This window comes from Gallus gallus, chromosome 6 (genome assembly GCF_016699485.2).
Source record: "Gallus gallus isolate bGalGal1 chromosome 6, bGalGal1.mat.broiler.GRCg7b, whole genome shotgun sequence".
Taxonomy (NCBI): Eukaryota; Metazoa; Chordata; class Aves; order Galliformes; family Phasianidae; genus Gallus; species Gallus gallus.
In genome coordinates, this window is record NC_052537.1 from 18,571,565 (window position 1) to 18,592,142 (window position 20,578).

Consider the following 20,578-nt stretch of genomic DNA (forward strand, 5'->3'; position numbering starts at 1 on the left):
TCTTCTCTCTGCCTTCCAAAGTTGCTGGGAATTTGTGGGATTTTTTGGTGGTTTTTGTTTGTTTGTTTTGTTCTAAAGGTAAAACACATCTCCATCTGTACTCTCTCTAGCATTCTTACCTCATCATCATCAAAGAGACCTGTACCACCACTGAAGAGACCACCCTTAGAACCAAACGGTGTGAAATCTTCATCAGTCAGCTTGGGAGGCTTGAAGATGTCATCTTCATCGTCTAGAAAGCAGGAGAGACAAGAGTCTTGACTAAGTTTCGGGAAAGGGAACAAAGAAACAGTCAAAACAAAAATTAGTCTGATTCCACCCCCTCTCTCTTATAAGCATGATATGTACAGAGAAGCTGCTGTAGATCTCTCAGGTTGTTTGTGGCTGCTCCACAACATTACATTTAAGGTGAAACTCACTGAACCTGTTTCTGGACATTTTTTGCACACACACAGAACCACCTAGACTTGTATACATATTCATCCCGAAGGATGCTCACTGATATCCCACCCAGTTTCTACAGCAAATACCATGTTTTCTTAAACAGTATCTTACAGTTCAACCAATGACTGAAAAACAAGATAGGAGAAAATCCTACCATCTGATGGAACTTTAACTTCCTTCTTCTCTTTTGGAGTTTTCCTCGGCTTGATCTCTGGTGACAGTGCTTTAAGAAGAAAAGTTCAAAGTGTAAATGAAATTATCTATCTTTACTTGTAACCTGTGCTTGACCTATGATAAAAAGAATCTCAAAAAGTAATTTAAACAACCTGAACTATGTGTTTTAAATATATCAGCCCAATTAAGCAATTCTGTATAGTACAAGCTCTAAAATTGGCACTTAAAATTGTTATGGCAACATAGTTTTTCACACTGTGACTAATGGTGACCAGTATCACCTGAGAAGTCAGAGAGAAACACAGCATTACAGATAGTACAGAACCCACACAGGGCACACAGAACCTTGGATGTCTCCAGCCATATATTATGCCTTAATGGAGTTACTTAAGACTAAGTTTTACTCCCTCTCTTTCTCATCACTCAGCAAGGTTATTTCCATTAACAGAAGATTAGCCTGTAACTGAACAAGGCAAGCTGTTAGGTTTTATATTCCAGTATCCAAAATCCTAACTTGACAGTTTGAATCAAGCAAGAGCAAATAAATGTCGTAACTCCGAGAGCAAGACAGATACAAAGCAAAAGCAAGCTCATGAGCACTCTAGAACTTAATTTCAGTTCATTTATGTTCAACTGCCATTTTGCTCTAAGAATAACTACATGAGAACAGCCTTGATATTTGAGATTGAAGTAAAAGTAAATGCAGTAATTATTTATTCTAATATATCAGTGAAAACAGCAGGACTGACAAGTTCCCCAAAACACAGCATATTTAAGCCCAATACAGCAGCAGAAAAAATAAGCAAAACCATGTCCCATGAAAGGAAACCACTTCTTGAGGGGTTTTCCTACTGTAGAGCTCTAAAAAAAGACCACAGCAACCAGCGCTTCCACATACTTAAATAGGGGGAAGGATATGTGGGCAAACATGCAATTGTTTTACATACTGATGGAGAATTGGAGTTAAGAGCAAATCTTTACAATAACACGTTCACCTGAGAAGTAATCCGTCTTATCTGAAAGCAATGAGTTTTCTCAATGGATTCCAATTAATTCCTATAAGTTAGGACCTAAATGTTTCTCAGAGCAGAAAACAGTTACAGTAGTGTTTTTAATTCCTCCTATTAGGCCTTCTACTAATACATGCTCAAACAGTAGATCTGTGTAATTTCAAATATCATTAAACAAATTCTTCTCTCCAACACCCTCAGGAGTTCTCCACCATCTCACAATCATTCACCAAAACTTAAGAGTTAACTTACACGAACGCTCTTCCTCCTGTTTAACTGGTATTTCTCCTTTGATTCGGGCTGCAAGCTCATCAGCAAATGACGTTGGTCTTTTCTTTTTCTGAGGGGTAGAGACAAATAGCCATATATTTATTCTACTCAATCCCAATGCCAGTTTGATGCAGTCGCAATTGCGCAATTGTAAGTAGAGTATACCACAGCCTCATTTATACAATTTCCTATTTAGTCTTTGATAGAAACACTCGTAAGGATTTTAAGAAACCAATTGAGAGATTATGTGTGCATCAAAGAAAAGCCATTTGTCATACTTAATGATTATAAAGCTTTTAATGTCATCTGAATTAGGGAATATAACAAGCAGGAAGTATTTATCATACCCAAATACAACAATTTCATAAAGTCATTAATGCCAAAAACCTATCCCCGTGGAGAGGCAGTAATCACTTACAGGTCTTGTGGTTTCCTCAAAGTCTCCATCCTCATCTTCTTCTTTTTCAGAGTCAAAGAGATCACAACCTTCATAATCATCTTCATCACTCATCTGTGCTGCCCTCTAAGAAAAGAAATAATACCCTGCTGTCCTCTCCTCAAGTTGGCATACAAAAGGCACAAGTACAAATTTCCACCTGCTTAGATAAAACATTCAGAGCAAATGAAAGGATGGAAACATTCAGCCAGTTTGGGGGTACTGAGCAACTTTTGAGATGCAAGGAGAAAGTACCTGTAGCTGCAAGCATCTAGTTGTGTTCTCTAGTACACCCCTGTACTGCATCACCTAAGGCTGTGCTCTTAAGGAGCATGCTCTGAAACACTGTTCTTCTGGTCCTGAATCTTCACAGACTGAGGGTCCCCAGCACGAGCCACTGATGCCTTTAAACATGGGTAATATTCCTTCCCCTCAGCAAGGTAGCTACCTATTCCCAACAGTTGAAATTAGGTTTGAATTTTTCAACCTACACATTTATTTTCCCCTTTTCATTTGTTATCCAAATAATCATATGTTTCACACTGTTCTCATCTTTGATTTCAGGTCATACTCAGATTGCACAGTTCCTTACTTCCTGTATCACAAATTCAGAATTGTAATTAGCACTTGTAATTCCTTGGAAGCCAAGCTCTCCTGGGGCTGATTTTTTCAACTTCCAGTGCTCCAAAGTTATTCCTGAGAAAAACACACATCACGCAGTGACACTGAATATATACTGCGCATCTAACGATGGCTGGCAAGCGTGCTTAAAAGCCCAGCACAGGTTCAATTGCATAGTACACGCCAACCTACCCATACAAAGTTATTCAAATCAGGCTTAACCAAGGTTTTTAATTGCTAACTATCTAGGGCTCTGATCTCCTCTTTTTTGCATTCTCACTGTGTCTCAAGCAGAAAGTCTTTCAGGTTGTACCAGGGCATATAATCATACCATCTTTTGTTCATCCTCACTGGGGTTTCCAAATTCATCATCTGATTCCTGGAACACAAGAGATCCAAAGACAAGTATCACACTTGCTTTATCCAGTGGTTAAAGGAGCGGGCTCTGGACTTGCTTAAATGTGGATACTTCTCATCTTCTCACCCCAGCCAGACCACATGATTGCTTGATCACTACTGAACATCTTTCTGAAAAGGAGCTCACTCAAGTTTCATTAACTTAGCCAAGTAAACAAGCTCCATGTGACAGTGCATTTGAGTGACTCAAAAGGAATTTAACTCTAATTGAGCAAGGATACCAAGAGTAAACACCTGAGGATAAAAGGAGTACTTCCACCGCACAGCTACAAACCACAGATATTCCAGGTAGACAAAACATATCAGAAATTGATGGTCCAATGCACTGGATTCATGGGGCAAAGCCTGGAGGAGAATCACTGAAACCTATTTAAACTTATTCCTGTTAGTTCACAGCCCATTCTTTGCCACAGTAACTTAAAACAAATTTGTCAATTCTTGAATTCTCGCACAAGAATTGAATTGTTTTGCTTCACAAAGTGAAATTAGACTGGAGAAAACATTTCACTTTGAAATATTCTACTATAGCATTAGTTAGAGCCAGTAGCACATTACTGCTCTCCTGAAAGGCTACAGAGAAAATTACTGCATAAGAACAGTAACAGAAAAGTACATTTACCACAACAGACATAGGGAGGAGACACTGCAATATTGTCTTGAGAATACAAATGAAAAAGCGAGGCAGCTAATAGCCTCACATGTAAATAAGGACTCATGAACACATATGCAAAGCAGCTACTATTCCATTGCTTACCTCTTCATCTTTCTCTTCACTGTCAAGTACACTTCCACGATCACTATCAACTGATCCTTCTATTTTAGATGAAAACAAAAGTTAAGATCAGACACGACATCTCTATGCAGAGCTTGCTGGTCACCAGACATAACTACTGCAACATTAAAAGCTTTGTGATGAGAACTAAAAATCAAGTGGGTAAGAGTGATCTGAAAGAGCTTTGTAGGCTGCTGAAGTTCTAGCATTCTGTGCTTCAAAGACACAGGGCAGGAGTTAATGACAACTTACTCACATATTGGAAAGGTGGTTGCTATACCATGACTCAAGGTTTTCTGTAGCTATTTGCAACATGTATCCAAACAGGCAAAACCAACTATGCAGTATGACACAAGCTGTTTAGTTAAAACCAAAGACCAAAGTTTCAGATTAGGAACTACTTACTCCAAGAGAAATCAAAATTTATGCCAGCACATACCCTCACTAGTCAAATCTCCAAGGCCAACATCATCTTGTTCCATGAACTGCTGGGAGCCGATCAGGTAAGGTAAAGGTCTGTCAATATAGAGATCCTAGAAAGAGACAACATCAAGTCTTTCTGACAGCTAGGAACAGCTCTACATAGCTGATGAAGACAGAAGTGCTACAGCCCTTGTTATAACGTGAGAAAGATACAAGCTTACTTCAAGAGAGTCTCATTAGAAACATTCTTCAAGTGGTACGGGCCAGTTGAGATGTATTCCTTCTTAACACTATCAGGAACATACACTATCTCTATTTACACAGTCCCAATATATTTTCTAGATGATATCTAACAAAAAATATGTATATATCCTTGCAAGTTCTATCTACCTCTTGGATTTTTAATTACTAGGACAGTAAAAAACTGACTATGAAAATATTGTTTATACCTAAAAAGCATGACATTTAAAGATCTCATTCCACCCAGAATTCAGGTAGTGAACTTCCTAAGTTCACTCCCATTCAACTAAATCTCTTTAGGGCCACTACTCATTAATGCTAACCTGACTGCAAGACAAGCAGGCTATGAAAGAAATAGTTCGGCACAGAGCAGTTCAACTTCAGATAGAGTCACCAAATCCTCTTTTCAGGTAAACAACATCAATTTGATAACAACACAATATTACTGCTGACAGAAATGAAGAGCAAGTCCAATAAAGCGAAACACAAATCCAATGCTCCCAGCAAGAACAGGTCTCTGTACCTTTGGCTCAAGTATCAGCTCTACCCTCTCATTACTTTCTTCCTCTTCTGAGTCAGAGTTGCCTGCTTTGATGTCTAGCTGTTCAAATGCACTGTCCAGAACTTGCAACCCATAATTCACTGCTTCTTGTATTTTGGGGATTAGATCAGCTTCTTTCTGTTCCCGTGTCTTTTCCTTCAACAGGAAAAACATTGTCATTGCATTTTACTCAAGACTCAACCTCACTGCAACATGCATGCAAAAAATAGTATGGTGAAGGCTTTTCATTGTAAGTAAGAAAAAGACCTTCAGGAGCTTTGAGGGTTTTTTTTTGTTTGTTTGTTTGTTTTTGCTTGACTTAATTCACCTCTTTCAACCCTGTAAACAGAGATGTTTTAAACACCACACCTGCAACACATCGTGTCGCAGGAGCTTTCAAAGTTACTATTAATGTTATGTTTGAATGACATACACCATAAAGAATGAAGACATCACGAAGAAAGATAACAGTGTGATTTGTAAGCACCCATGGAAGATGAAGTTAGCTACCTGCTCTGCTTTCTCCCCAGCATCTGTTTTTGGTATAGACTCTTCCACTTCTTCATCATATACTCGCTAAAAAAGTCAAGGAAGATTAACTGAAACGAGAGCAACAAACTGCTGCAAGGGGTAAATCATGGGTATCATCAACAAAATAAAATTACAAATTAATTCAGGAGATATTAAAAAAAAAGAAACCATAGATGATGCCAGGCATCTTCATAGCATCCTTTCACACACTGCAGTTACTACGAAGGTCCTACCACTCAGCCTCCCAATCCAAATAAGGTGGTTTAAGACCGCACATGACACTGCAACATGGGAAGACAAGCTGAGCATTTAACCCCATTTAGAGACTAAGTTAATGTTAAAACAAACTAACAAAATAATCACAATACACAGCACTGTTTTAACTCCCTATTATTAAGCTATTTCAGAAGCCTTCGAAAATAAGCCTAACTTACATATGGGCAGTTGGGTTCTGTTTTCTAGCAGCTTTTCTCCTTCTTTCCTGTTTGCTCTTTTCCCATAGCTACAGGGAAAGGTCTCATCCTTCCCCAGCCCTCACCACATTCTGGTGATTGCTCCATCCAGCACTTTGAGCACTCTCTTGCAGGTCAGCTACTAGGAGATGCAGGAGAATAAAGAGCAACCTTTGAACCTGCAAACCTGAGTCCAAATTTCTCAAACATAGATGGTTATCCCCTCAGAAGAGACAGATCTCTCTTGCTAAATTGAGACCTAAAGTGAGGACCCTTTTCTGTGCACTCATTTAGGCAAAAACAGTTTAGAGCATCCAAGACTTAAAGCATTTGGCACAAAATCATAGTCGTTTGAGTTGGAAGGGACCTTTAAAGGCCATCTGGCCCAACTCTGCTGCAACTAACAGGGACACCTATAGCTCCATCAGGTGCTCAGAGCCTCATCCAGCCCGACCTCGGATGTCTCCAGGGAAGGGGCACCCACCACCTCTCTGGGCAACCTGTGCCACTGCCTCACCACCTTTATAGTAAAATAAAACAAACAAAAAAAGTCTTTTATTTAATCTGAATCTCTCCTCTTTTAGCTTGAAACCATCTCCCCTTGTCCTTTCACCAGACCCTGCTAAAGAGTCTGTCCCCTTTCTTACAGCCGTTAAGCTGAACAGCAAAGGTAGGCCAGAAAAGACATCGTAGCACTGCAAATAAATACCAGTAACCCAGATTTTCATCACCTCATCCTCTGCCGGCGTTTGTCCCATAACAGCATGAGGGCTTCAGAGGAGACACGCGCGGCCTGAGCACAACGCTGATCAAGACAAAGTGCTCGGTAAAAGCTAGAGCTGCGTGGGGAAGCCTACAAACCCGGCAGGCCGTTACAGCTCTGTAGGTGAGGTACAGCCGTGCTCCCGGCGATCTGCCACAGTCACAGCACGGGGTCACGCCGACGCTCGGCGCGGTACCGCTGCGCGCGTACTCACGTTCTCTATGAACTGCGTGTTGGACAGCATGAGGAAGTCGTTGAAGACATTGTGAAGGCGGCAGTCGGCGACTTTCGTCTCGCTGATCAGCCCGTCCACCTGCTTCTTGATCTCGTGGGTCCTGGAGATGGTTTGCTGGGAGAACTCTTGCAGGAAGCGCAGGAGCTGCGTGGGACGGGAAGCGGCACTCAGGGCGGCGCTCAGGGCGGCTCCGCGCACCGCGGGCGCTCACGCAGCCGAGACCGCGCACCGCGGCGTCCGCTCACCCCCGCGTCCGAGGCCAAGGACCAGCTCTGGCTGCCCTTACGGATCTCCTCCAGCGACCAGGGCCGCTCCCACACAGGCGCCGGCTCCGCCGCATCCTGCGCGCCGTTCATCTGCGAGAGAAGAGCGGTGAAGCGAGGGAGCGAGCGACCGGGCCGGGCCCGACCCGACCCCGCCCGCCCGTGCGCTCACCCTGACCGCGGGCCGCCCCGCGCCGCGCTCCCGGCAGTCAGCTGAACGCCGTCACGTGACCCGCCGCACGGCGCTGCGCGGCACGGCCCGCCCCGAGGCCGCCGCCCCGCCCGGCCCAGCTTTGCGCCGTGCGGCTCTGCCGGCAGGGGGCGCGCCGGCGCCGCGGGCGGGAGGAGGGCTGCGGGCTGCGCCGCCTCGAACCCCTGTAAAGCATCCTCACAGCGCTGTATTGCGTATGTTCTTTACTGCAAGTGAATTAACGAGAAGGAATACGACAGTAACATCGTGTTTTCCCTGCTGGGAACTTACTTCTTCATGCAAACAGTCAGTCTCGAGCAGCCCTCGCTAGTGCCACGTCGAGTTGCTTTACTGTTGCACTGAGCAGCACCTGGTGAGGAAGCAGGGCACGGGGTGAGCTCTTGAAATAAGACAAAGCACCGAGATCTCCAGGTGCCCATCTATTGATTTCGATGACCACATCTAAATACCTGAAGGAGAAGGCTGGATTAGGGCCGGAAGAACATCTAAAAGAAAAGCATCACTGCGTCCCTTGCAGTGACTTTATAAGCATTACTGAGCTGCGTCAATCCTTCAACCTTAGAAGAGCTTAAAGAATTTTTATGTGCTAATAATAAAGCAGAAAATCAAAAATATTCCACGTGGAAAAACGTTTGTCCAGGCTGGTTTCACAACAGGGTCTTGAGCAAGTCTCACATATGGGATTAATCTAAAGTTTTTCTCCAAGGCTTTTAGTGTTTTGCCATAGTCCCTTCCTCTGCAGTATCCCAAAACCCAGCAAACTTGCCTTTCCTTACTTTCCATATCCACTGAAATACAGAACAAAGCCCAACAAGCTCCTGGTGGATAATGCAGGTTTGCCTACCAGTGCATGACAGAATGTGGGGTTTACATGCTTTGTGTGCTGATATACTGCAGGGTCCTTCCATCAGGCAGCTTCGGTCTGGGGGGACCCTGTGAGAATTGGTGTCCATTGGGAAAAAAACAACACGGCATACTCCACAGGGGCAGCTGTGTATTTGAGACACACAAACCATTTTCTGAGCAGACAGGGCTACAGAGAGAAAAACAAAACAAAACCAAAACAAACCAAGCATTTCAGTATATCAGTCCTAAAATTCCCTCTAGAGAAGAATTTAGCTGGACTGATTGTAGAGGTTAGAGAGAAGACAGAAATGAGAAAGATCAGCTGTGGTTCTCCTCAGAACTTCAAAAAATAAATATGCAATGCAGAGGTATCAATAATCACATTTATCGTCAGGGACTGACCTGCATGCTGAGAAGGATAACATGTAAGATTACATAGAGCTGAGCTGCCTGCTACCCACACTTACAGGCATGTCTGAGCTCTGTGGCATAGCTTGCTACTTACATTTGGCTCTAAGATCTGTGCCTGTGCTGCTCAGGTTCCCTAAGGACTTGCAGGGTAGGGCAGAGGGCTTCTGAAATCAGTCAAGGGGACAGGCTCTTTCTTGCATGGCCACAAGGAGGAGTTTCAGCAGACCGATGCTCTGTCATTCTGGCAGTCCCACTTCCCTGCTTTGGGCATTTACTGCAGCGAGAAGAGCCAGAAATCTTCTAGTGGGCTCTGAAAGGCTGCAGTGAAAGTGTTTAAGGTAGTCAGACCATTAGAAAGCTACTGGAAGGCTCCATGAATTACAGAGGTGGGCCAGAATACAAGACATGAAAGGTTTCAAGAAAACAATCTGGCAGCAATAGCAATGAAAGATTATTGCTCAGTGGTGAAGGCTTGCTTACATATAGACTTAGCATCAGTAATATGCTTGGAATGGCAGTTGACTCTGGGATTTCCCAACTGAGCCGGGAATATAAATATGTGTTTGAGGTCTGCCTTCTCAATATACTGATGAAATTAGCTGAGGTTATATTGAGCAGTGGGGGCTCATCCTGTGTGGCTTTCTCCTGACTGAAGTCCCTAAGCTTCGGTCATGTGGAAACCAAGGCCTTGGGTGGAGTAAAAAAGGGTGGGATAAGTACAACAAACAGTTGAAGGTATCCAGACCAAAGAGCACAGTAGGACTCATTAATCCATCAGCTTAAGTGTAGATTATCTTATGTTCACAATTCCTTATGTTCACAAAGAAACAGCTGCAAACATCAATATAAAAGCAACTGCAAAGCAAAGGAAGAAATTGTGCATTTACATTCTTGCACAAGCTGACAGATGGTCTTCAGTGGCATCCACAATAATTTCCACAGGTCCATGGGACTTGCACAGGACTTCTAGTAGCTGTGGAAGGCTAAAGACAAGATGGTACAGAGCTGAAAATCATTTAGAGGCTGATGTTGTGTACTTTGTATCTATGATCACGGCTTATCACTTCTGTACAACCTCTGCAGAGCTGAGGGTAAACATTTTTGTTTGGAACGGATTGTGACTACCCTTAAAGCAAGCAATAGGTTACTTTGTCTAAAAATACCCTCATAGCAACACGGCCAGCTTTAAGGGAGATACCTTGTATGCTATATTCGTTCCCTTTTAAGCCATATGCAACTGTCTTAAATACAGAACTATTTCTAAAACACATAAACAGATTATGAAGAAATATCCTGAACTGGTCCACGATTATTAGGATCTGATTTTTCAAGCATTTGAATGAAGCATCTATTAAATTCACATTAGTGTTTGTTCATGAGTAGTTCACAGCTTACATGGGACACACAGTTAGTCATGATGTGAAATTCAATATGTTTAAATTTAATTCTCTCTTCTTGATAAACCATGGTAGTGATATACCATAGCACTAACCTGGGTAAAGTTTTTATTCTTATTTTTATTATTATTATTATTTTGTGGGTAAAATATTTTCAGAAGTACTGCTTTCTGTTACCTTACATATGAAATGTTAACAAAAGCTTGAAAGACACAGCACACGATTAATCTCACAAATGTTTACAAAGTGAAAAATAAAGGAGAATACCACAGCCAACTTTCCCAGTAGCTAACACAAAGTAAATATGTTTTCAATAATTTTAGAACAGGATGCAAACAGAAGAAACAGATGAATTACAATAAAAAGATAAACTCCTTTCTCATGCTAGGAAAAGAAAAAACAAGAAACAAAACAAAACAAAAGAAACCCAACAATCAAAACCACAGTTCACTCATTGTTCTTCATTTTCCCTTCCACTCCTCATTTTTATGCACATGTTGCACTGTATGGTTTAGTACAGACATACAGTGAGACGTGATGGCCCAAATCCTGCAATTACCAGAGCCTGGGAGTGGCTATTGAAGTCAGGGCTGAAGGATACCTCAGTGTCCTGTGCACAGTGTAGAAAGGATTATCTGTAGCTGGAAATAAACACGTGCAGTCAATGGACCAACACAGGGGTATGAAGCTCCCAGGGGTACTTCCTCCTCTGCTTTGGATTCATTACTGATTAATGTATGATGGAACACACCATTCACGTACCAGAGAATTAATCTCAGGAAATCCAAAACTAGCTGACCTTTCCTTTAAAATAGACTATGACTACCCACCATTACCTGTAAGACCTCAGCTCCAGGCACTGAGTCAAAATGGAATGGATTTTTCTTACTGCACTAAGTTGTCATGCAAGCAGGAAAACAAAGAAACAGAGTTGATAACCTCATTCCAGGAAACTGATAGTCCTAAAGAAGGAAAAAGAAATCCAGAGCAGAAGTGCTAACCCTCTAAAAGAACGTTGGCTTGGACACATGACTTTGATGGCTCACCATGGGAGAACCATGTGTTTTTGATGCCCAGAGTTCACCTCTGCTGGTAAAATTAGAGGGTCTTAGAGGATGACCATTATTCTGGAGTTCCTTTGCTGTGGGATAAGATTAGGTAATGTGGTGGGGGGGGTGGGAGGAGTGGTGACGACAATGGGAGTATTAGGGTCTGCAATCCTTTATTGTCAGGATGTACATTCTCAAACTTGTCACCACCGGCATGCTTAGGGGTGCTACCTGAAGTCATGCATCATCGCAGCCCCATGGTTGCCGCCTTCACTCCTCAGTGAAACTTTGACATACAAAACTAAAAGGAGCAGTGAAATTACACATCCAATATCAGTTGATACATCAGCTTGATAAAGCAACAAGGAGGCAAGAAAGCTGTTGGTTTTATGTTCCAGCAAAGCCTTTTAACAAGCATATGCCCGAGAACAAGGAGCGGCTCCACTGGAAACAATGAAACGACCTGCGTGTCTGAAGTCAAGCTGTAAGCACTTTGTTTGATTCAAATGCTAAGATCTAATCTGAAGAATGCAGAAGTTATCAGGTATTTTTCAGCTTTCTCCAGCTTTTTCTTATTTAAGCTAAAATCTCGATTCCCACTGTATATACAGTTTGTTTCTGTTATCAATTCTGTACAAATATTTATCTGCATGGTCTATGTATCTTAGATGTAATCAGCAGCAAACATTGCAAAATCCTTGCTCTCTCATTGATTGCCAGCCCACCACAAGGACATCTGTCCTCTGGCTGTGCAGGAGCTGAAGGGGAGATCACTGATGATGGACAGTAAGAACACAGCTTACATTTAAAAAGTAGGGAAAAGCATATTTAGTTTTATGTGAATTTGGAAACAGCAAAATTATATGCACTTCATTAGATGAGTAGCTGAAAGCAGCCGAAAGGGGAATGGAGCTGCAGGGTACTTCTAGGGGCATACCAAAGAATTCCAGGTCTTGTGCATGCACATTCACACTAGAAATGTTGCCTCTGAAGACATTAAAGGATCGTTAATGGACTTGTTCATTGCTGGTGACGGTCTGCTGTTGCAGTGCATACATCGGTCCTGACAAACAGGAATGGTACAACAAATCTAGTCTAGCAGATGGTAATACGATGTTTCCTTCCAAGAACATAACTGAACTCCTGCTTATACTTAGAGTTACTTTGGTTTAACAACAATGTATCTGAACTAGTTCATTCAAGCCAGTGTAAAAACACTGTTATATTTAAAACGGATCTCTCCAGCAGTTCAGCTGAGTTTACTCAAACTACTGTTGCCAAAATACTCCTTGAACCTGGTGCTAGTTTAAATGACCATAAAGTTTTCTAGGCTTAAAATGGAAGAAAAGCACCTACCAGGTCTTATATCAGTTTAACTAGAAGATTTTTAAGTGGACTGAAAACGAAACCAGGAGAACAAGACTTTTCTTTCTCCCTGCAGCTCTGTGAATGCACTTGGCAAAAGGCCCAGTAATAGTGGGTCACCTTGAGCTGCAAAGTGCCGGTGGGCCATGAAGCAGGACTGAGGGGACAGGACAAAGCTAAACGGCATCACCTTGCTTTCTGTCACCCTAAATCAGCCCAGTGGGATTTCATGCACACCTCAATTCAGCTCCTGTTAACTGAATCCCTTCCACCTTGCTTCCCATAGCTTCTAGCTGCCTCGTGTCCCCTGCTGCTCCAGGATATCTGCTCACCCAGCCAGATCCCACTTTGCCCAGGCAATGGCATCTGCTATTATGACTGACTGCCACTGGTTCACTACAGCCTGGATAAATAGTTGCTTCTCAAAATTACTGTCTCATACTGGGCTGCCTACTGGAAGGTCCCAGAAAAGTAGTTCTAACTATCAGAAAAAGAAAACCACTATAGCTGGTCAGGATGAGCTTCTCAGGTATTCCTTTGGGTGTCAGAGCTTCTGAGAAAGTGCTTTCTGAGAAATGAAAAGAGACCAGAGACATTTAGCAGCATTCAACTGGGAAACTAGTAAAGCTCCAAGTATGAAATCCTTAACAGTTGTCATAACAGCAAAGACTTAAAAATATTTCATGATTTTCAGTGGTCTTGGGCAGATCTTCAAGGCAGTTTTATCTCTCTTCGTCCTATGTGACAACTAAAATGGTATTACAGAAGCAATCATTCTTCCAAATAAAAGTGTATTAAAATCATCTCAGTGGAGATGTACCCAGGCCTAGTCTTTAGGAAGAGTCTGGGGAAACAATTTTCTTAAAGCAAGATCTGCATATCCTGAGACAAGAGGTACAGAGACACCCAGAGGAGCACCACCAGCCTACTTACACCAAGCAGCATGTCTGGCAGGGCTCCAGCGTGTTGATCAGAAACTCACTGGCAGAAGAATAAGGTGTTCTGCATAACAAGTGCCTTGAAAGCAAAACTAGCCTTGCTTTGAGCTGTCTATGAAAAACCACAAAAGGACTGGCATAAAAATCCTTGTCAAGCCCATGGCGACCTGGGGTCAACAAATCCTGAATGTGGTACATGTAGGGAAGAGAATAACACAAAACTGATTCAAGCAATAGATTGGTGCACATGGTCTAAAGTTTCCCTATGCTTGTTGGAATTCCTTGTATCTAGTGACCATAGAATCACAGAATCCTTAGAGTTAGAAGGGACCTCTGAAGGCCACCTAGTCTAACTCCCCTGCAGCTCTGATCTGTGAGGAAATATAAAATCATTGTTGGTAAATTTTGCAGATAATCCTCAATGAGACAAAAAATGACTAAGTGAGGTTGTCTGGATGGTGGAATAACAGTGCTTGGTTAATCCTCCATGCTTTAGAGATCTTATTCATTTTCTAGAAATAGGAATTTTACAGGAGTTTCAGTGGGCCTGAAAAGAATTAAGGGGTGGAAAGACAATATTATGTACCTAAAACATACTAGAAAAATATGGTGTTTAAGACAGCAATTGTGATCCCTGGGTGTGTATATGAGAAATACATTATTATCTCTTTTCATAGTGTCTGTGGTCATTTTGACAACACTGGCAAACTTCCATGCCTTTCTCTATTCAGTTATAAAATAAGATGCTGTCAAATTGGAAAATATTTAGAAATAGGATACAGGAATGAAAGAATCAGTGCTACCCACCTGTAGACTAACACCAACGTACTCATCTAAAAGAATTTACATGTTGGTTTCATAGTCTGTAAGCACAGACAAAGGGAAGATTTCAACAAAAGCAGACTGTTACTTGGAATGTGGGAAGCAAAGGTTGAAAAAGGAAAGCTATTGAATTTTCTCAGTGACATAAACAGGATTTTCATGAAATGAAAGTTTTTAAACACACTAGACTGATGACAACAAAAAGAGACAGGTGTGTAGTCTGTAAAATGGAATGCTTATGATCTTCTCATAAATCATATATTTTTTACTAAGAGATTATCAAAACTGCAGAGACTTCGGTTTCAGCATTTTCTCTAAGAAGGTCATGGAATTCTGATGTGATGTACTTCTTTATTGTTGTTGTTATTCCTACTGAATTCTTTGGAATAAGTATATCCAAAAGCTGAATTAGTTATTAGTGGTGCTCAGAAATATGCAGTATAAGGAAGTGAGTGGATTATAATTTCTCTTTCCACTACTCCAAAGTATTTACAACCCTGTAAATTATTTAACCAACTCTTAGAATAAATAAGCCCAAATCGATTTAGCCTATAATACAGACAGATATTATTGGTTTTACTTGTTCAAACTTTCTAAATATAATCTTAAAATCATACGCCCTATTTCAATCTGGTGTTGAATTTCCCGTAAGCAATGTATAATTTTCTATTTCTTGCTAACATTGATAACAAAGTATTTCTTTTTGAAACATAGGCAGGGCCACAATTCATTGTTCCCTTCTGAAGAGAGGTTGCAGGAGTAGGAGAAACGGTATTTGATTGGCGCTCTGATGTTTTCCACTGCCAGTGAAAGCATTTTGCACTTACAAAAGTGGTCACATACTTTATCACAGGTACTCGCAATACAGTCTGCACAGTCCCACAAGAAAAGCAGGCTTTTGGTTTGAGAGGTTGCTTCTTTTAGATGAAGGTAAAGAGAAACGTTGAGGTGTGGTCCGGCTTTGACCAACATCTGCTTGTTAAGAAGTTTAATACCAGTAATCAACAATTCCTTTTGGCTATCTTACAGTGCATGCATTAGTATAATACGAGTATCCAAAGATCTGGCAAGAGATCTCTAAGTTATTCCTGATTTTCTCCTCCAATTATGTTCCAGCCCATGGAGAGAAGAAGTGGTCACCATGAATTCCTGCCACACCTGCAGATCACTTGGACTAGCCTGTACAGTACTGTCTACAGTTTACATATCAATACATATATTTTATTTAAAAAAATGGTTTTTTTTGTTTGATTGTTTTTAATCATAAAGCTTTCAAGGGAAACTTTGTTTGAGGTTCAGCTCTTTACCCAGGTCAGTGCTCCACAGAACCAAACATTTTCTCATTGCCAGTTGGCAAAATTTCAGCAGTTTCTTCAGAAATTTCAACATAAGTGCATTTGAGCTGAACAAGCTATTTTTCTAGACTTAAATTGCTCAACATAAAGGCATCATAAAATATCTGCTTTCAGATTCCACAGAAAGCACTTGCAGAGATCTTCTGGAGACTTGGAGCTCTCTGGAAGCTGCACATTACACAATGGTGAGTCAAAGGCTTAGATCATTTTTAAAGGAGGGTACAGATCGCTATTTGCTTTGAAACTGAAACAGAAGGATATTTAAGAGAAGCCCCTAATTATGCATTTTTAGGTGTGGGTATATTCCCCTAAAAACTGCTTGAAGATGCAAAGAAATATACAGTTAAGAAGATTACTATGATTTTTTTTTGTTTTGTTCTTTTTTTCTTTGTAATTATTTGAGGGTAAATACAGCACAACAATAACTGTATGTATATCTTCGGGTCTTTCATCTGTTGTTACCATTTTCTCCAAATTGTCTGTGAAAATCTTCACAATTTTATGAACTGTTAGAACCATGCTTTCTAAATCTATAGATGTGAAACACAAGATTCCCTTTACAAGGAAACATACAGTACTGCATATTCTGTCCACTTTTCTCTTTTGATTTATCAAGACCTGTCCTGTTTCAGCTTTTCAAGGCTCAAAATGTATTTGCAGAATCTGAATCAGTTAAATACTGCTAAATAGATAGGCAAAGTCCTATGGCCCAGTTTTCCTCTAATTTATGCTTACTTAGTTTCATAAACTACTGACATTAATTACTATCTCTGATGACAATCCACAGTATGGAGTAAGTTTTACAGAAGAGGCAGCAGTTCCTGTGATATATGTAGATTTGGAAATGAAGGGAGAAATTATCATCTACTTATTTCTCTGCTTAATTTCCCTTGGAGCTTGACAGTACTTACTGGAAAAAACTTAGTTGGTCAAGGTGATTTGCCATCTCATTCCACGTCAATTTGTCCATCCACTTGCAGAGTTCACTAAATCCAGTTCAGAAGACTGTTCTGCAAGATGGTTGGTAGCATTCCCTTCTTAAGAGAGCAAATAAATCAAAAAGATTCCTTGAAGTACCGTGCTTTTGAAAGCCCAAAAAAGCACAAGCCTGATGTAGATCTAAAAGTCCTTGTCATTAACGTAACTAAAATAACATCTCTCAATTTAGTAAATAATGTCATTTCTGCCAGTGCTCTCTTACCCTTTTGATCCTCACTGTTCAGCCTGCTTCCTGCTAGCTGTCTGTTACTTAACTCATGTATCCTTTGGTTATTCTAGCAAAAGATCAGTTCAGAAGAGGTCAAACACCGTGCACTTCCCTTTCTTTCTGTTTAGATTCACTGGAGGGTCTAGAACTTTGCTCTTCAGAGAGAGAAGCACGTCCAGTTTCATTTGACTTGAATTTCTTTGAATAGCAAGATAAGGACAAATGCTGGAGCAAACAAAGGATAAAACATTCACAGAATGCAGCCCAGGAAGCAAATGAAAAGTTTCAGTTGTTGCTACAGAACCATGAGGGACAGCACTCAGCCCTCTGGTAGAAGTGGCTTGTGCTGCTGCAAGGCCCTGCACCAGTTTGGAGGAGGACTTCCACCAAACTGAACATGCCCTGGACAGTTAAAACACAGCAAGCAGTATCCTAAGCACACTGAGATCCTCTGTAGAAAACCACAACTCCCTGAATTCCCATAGCCCCAGATAGCTGCATGGAATGATTAGACCCAAAGTTCTACTCCAAATGTACACGAAACCATCAGAGAGACCAGTTGCTATGTTGAATACTGTTCTACAGCTTCACAGAATGGTAGGTGCTTAGACTATTTTCCCTTAGCCAGGTGCCGTGGACTTACAGAGTGACAGTTCCAGCTTTTCTTCTTTTCTCATTCTCACTATGGTACAGCTAGCTTTATTCTACCCCAACCCTCAGGAACAGCAAGTGGTGGAACTGCTACAGACATTAAGATTTATATCCTTCCCATATCATTCTAGAGTCCCTCCACCTTCCTTTCTCTACACTATAAACGTCCCTCATCCCTGTAAGAAAGCAGCACTTCAAGAATTAAAGTAACAAGCATATTCCAACACAGGGGAGATTCCCCTCGTCTCATCATGGTTCAGAACTTTCCTTTTTTTTTTTTTCCCATTATTATTAGTGCCCTAAGGCACTAATTTGTGGCTGTCCTCTCTATCCAGCCACCTATTAGTGGGATTTAATTAGCTATAAGGTTCTCTTTTACTGCCACATTCGGTGAAATTGCCTGCTCAAAAGCAAAACCCTGGGCCTGCTACACAAACTGATTTACAGGAGAAATAGCTACATCCAACTCAAAGGCAATTAAAAAAGAGAGAAGAAATATCTTACAGGGTTTTGAAGTGTAAACCTTTATGGAAGCTTTTTGTGATTTCTGGAGATTGGACTTCAACAGGGAGCGATGCTACAGTCACAATTGTCATGTGATTTCATCTCTTCCCACATAAGGAAAAATCAATGCTGCGAAACACATACGGTTCCCTTTTAAAAAAATTTTGTGTCCATATAAGGTTATTTTTAATTTTTTTTTTCAGGTTCAGTGACTTAGACTTTTGTAATAACTATAATCAAAATGCAATTACATTTATTATTTGTATCTCTCTTACAGAAAATCTTTCTGGCCTTCCTTCTTGCAATGGGCATCATAGTGACACAGGGTGATGCTTTCTGCTTTAGTAAATTGTTCAAGCCAGGAGAGGCTGAAAAAGGTAGGACAGAGGTAGTCATCTCACTCAGTGGTATTTTGTTGGTTCAGTTCTATGCAGAACTGTTGGGAAGAGGTCAAAATATCAAGGAGGTGGGAGGTGTCAGAAAGACCTGGACAGGAGGTTCCGGCACCAAGTTTCCAAAGTTAGGGAAAAACAAAGTTTTCCCCTGGACTGGATACAGTTGCAGCAATATTATTATTGCTATTGGTGGTAGATTGCTAATGCTGTTCCTGCATATGGAGGTTCTGCTGGGGGTGAGAGGATTTCTGAATTCAGTTTGGTCGTAGATGGCAGCCCAAGCTGTCTGGCTGCTCACTTTCACTCCAGGTCTGTTACAATGAAATTGTCTCTAAGAAGTAAAGAAGAACCAAGTTCATGCTCTCAAAATAATCCAGATAGTAGCTAGGGGAACAAAGTGACTCATTTTACCATTATCAGGAACAAATATTTTCAGAAAATATACAGTCATTTTTAAACTTTTCAGTCTCTAATGTGGAGGCTTAAAGAACATCTTTTATTGCTGTGTTACACAGGCTGTATGCTGGATGGAGTATTATATCCCTTTGGAGAGATTCCAAGGACAGAAAATTGCTTCAGATGCAGCTGCAGCAAAAACGAAATGCATTGCTGCTCCCTGTAAGTCTGCCATCATTGCCCATAAAAAGACCACAGGTTTCCATCTTCGAGGAATCAATGAGTATCTAAAGACATAAGAGAGCACTTCCTCACCCCCCACAGAGCTGGGGCAAGCCACATACAGCTTCTGACTCCTTGGCTGTGTTAACCTTGGTTCAATTTCTGCTGACTGGGAGTGGACACAGGCCCTCCCAGACACATCCAGTTTGTGCTTGCCTTTAACGCTGAGCAACTTATGAGCTCCTTTTACACTGAGGTTAAGTCTTTCCTTGTCAGAGAACGTAGGAGGTAGAAAGGATTTCATACCTTGTAGCACTTAAGATGATCTGAAGAGCTAGTGTGATCTGAATCCCTTTCCAGAGATGCTTTTCTGCACTGAATATGCAGACTCTAGGCTGACATGGTTCTGCACTGATGTCTCTCTCTCCAACATCCTCCTTTCCTCATATCCCACCTTCTCCAACAGCTAAAATGAAGTGATTATGTACTTTGCTCAGGTGACTCCCACTGTCAGGAGACAGAAACCACCCTCCAGGCATACAAGAGGTTGTGAAAAATTACTGGAAAAGAGATAAAACATGACAAAACTATGCTTATGCCACACTTCAGAGTGCTGTGCTGGAAAATTTCTAGGCTAGTGCTGAGCATACTGATACCTCTACACAGCAGAGTGCAGCGATATTGGTTGAGGTCCTGGAAGCTGTAGCTGTGGTCATTCTAGCTAGGCTGGTCTAAGCCATAGTTCAGAATGTTTCTCACTCAGCGCTAGTTTAAGATATAATTACCAAATCACTGAGTTTTGAGTTGCTTATTGATCCATGTCTAATGTTTGTTTTCTCTTTGTCAATGGCAGCTATCACACTCCTGTGAATTATGATAAAGAAACATGTAAAGTCATTTTCAACAAGAAAAACTGTGACTATGAGGTGGTGCAGAAGCACCCTTCAAAGCCATGCTCTGGGTATGCTCGTGTAGGCTAACAGTGTGCCCTGCTCCAAGCTACTCTGTGCCGTGGGATTCGCCTGTTCCTGGAGATGCTCAAAGACATGAGAGATCTTATAAGAAAGAGTACTTCAGTGGATCCATCTTAATCTCCCAATTATTCTAATTCAGTATACAAGATGAATAATTAGTGACAAAGCCTTATTTCTGTCATTACTTGCATTGATATCACTGAGCTTTGTTGAACTCAATAAATGCAGATGAAACATCCAGAA

General features: G+C 41.3%; 2 protein-coding genes across 14 annotated transcripts in view; one reads left to right on the plus strand and one right to left on the minus strand.

Moving 5' to 3' along the window:
* Window positions 1–9,373, minus strand: part of FAM21C (family with sequence similarity 21 member C) — a 32,725-nt gene extending 23,352 nt beyond the window's left edge. For 8 of the 13 annotated variants that reach the window (XM_046942890.1, XM_046942886.1, XM_046942884.1 and 5 more), the window contains exons 1-12: window positions 7,765–7,803; window positions 7,575–7,685; window positions 7,309–7,473; window positions 5,859–5,924; window positions 5,331–5,504; window positions 4,584–4,677; window positions 4,127–4,185; window positions 3,287–3,334; window positions 2,317–2,421; window positions 1,881–1,968; window positions 599–667; window positions 120–232 (exon numbers count right to left, since the gene is read on the minus strand). In XM_046942890.1, the coding sequence (XP_046798846.1) occupies window positions 120–232; window positions 599–667; window positions 1,881–1,968; window positions 2,317–2,421; window positions 3,287–3,334; window positions 4,127–4,185; window positions 4,584–4,677; window positions 5,331–5,504; window positions 5,859–5,924; window positions 7,309–7,473; window positions 7,575–7,685 (1,092 nt within the window). In that variant the 5' untranslated portion in view covers window positions 7,765–7,803. Of the gene's footprint in view, window positions 1–119; window positions 233–598; window positions 668–1,880; window positions 1,969–2,316; window positions 2,557–2,589; window positions 3,336–4,126; window positions 4,186–4,583; window positions 4,678–5,330; window positions 5,505–5,858; window positions 5,925–7,308; window positions 7,474–7,574; window positions 7,686–7,764; window positions 7,804–8,073; window positions 8,248–9,154 lie in introns of those variants that run through there. The other 5 variants (XM_046942887.1, XM_046942885.1, NM_001012593.3 and 2 more) reach the window with 5 other exon arrangements.
* A 6,715-nt stretch (window positions 9,374–16,088) lies between these two features.
* Window positions 16,089–20,578, plus strand: LOC100858647 (beta-microseminoprotein-like). Its single transcript, XM_003641514.6, has 4 exons — window positions 16,089–16,171; window positions 18,626–18,725; window positions 19,259–19,361; window positions 20,215–20,578. Exons 1-4 carry the CDS (start codon window positions 16,169–16,171, stop codon window positions 20,339–20,341), a joined length of 333 nt encoding a protein of 110 aa, XP_003641562.1. The 5' UTR covers window positions 16,089–16,168; the 3' UTR covers window positions 20,342–20,578.

Coding starts and splice junctions, on each gene's coding strand:
- LOC100858647 (XM_003641514.6), top strand. Junction 18,726..19,258: donor GCCAGGAGAGGCTGAAAAAG/GTAGGACAGAGG, acceptor TGTGTTACACAG/GCTGTATGCTGGATGGAGTA. Junction 19,362..20,214: donor GAAATGCATTGCTGCTCCCT/GTAAGTCTGCCA, acceptor TGTCAATGGCAG/CTATCACACTCCTGTGAATT.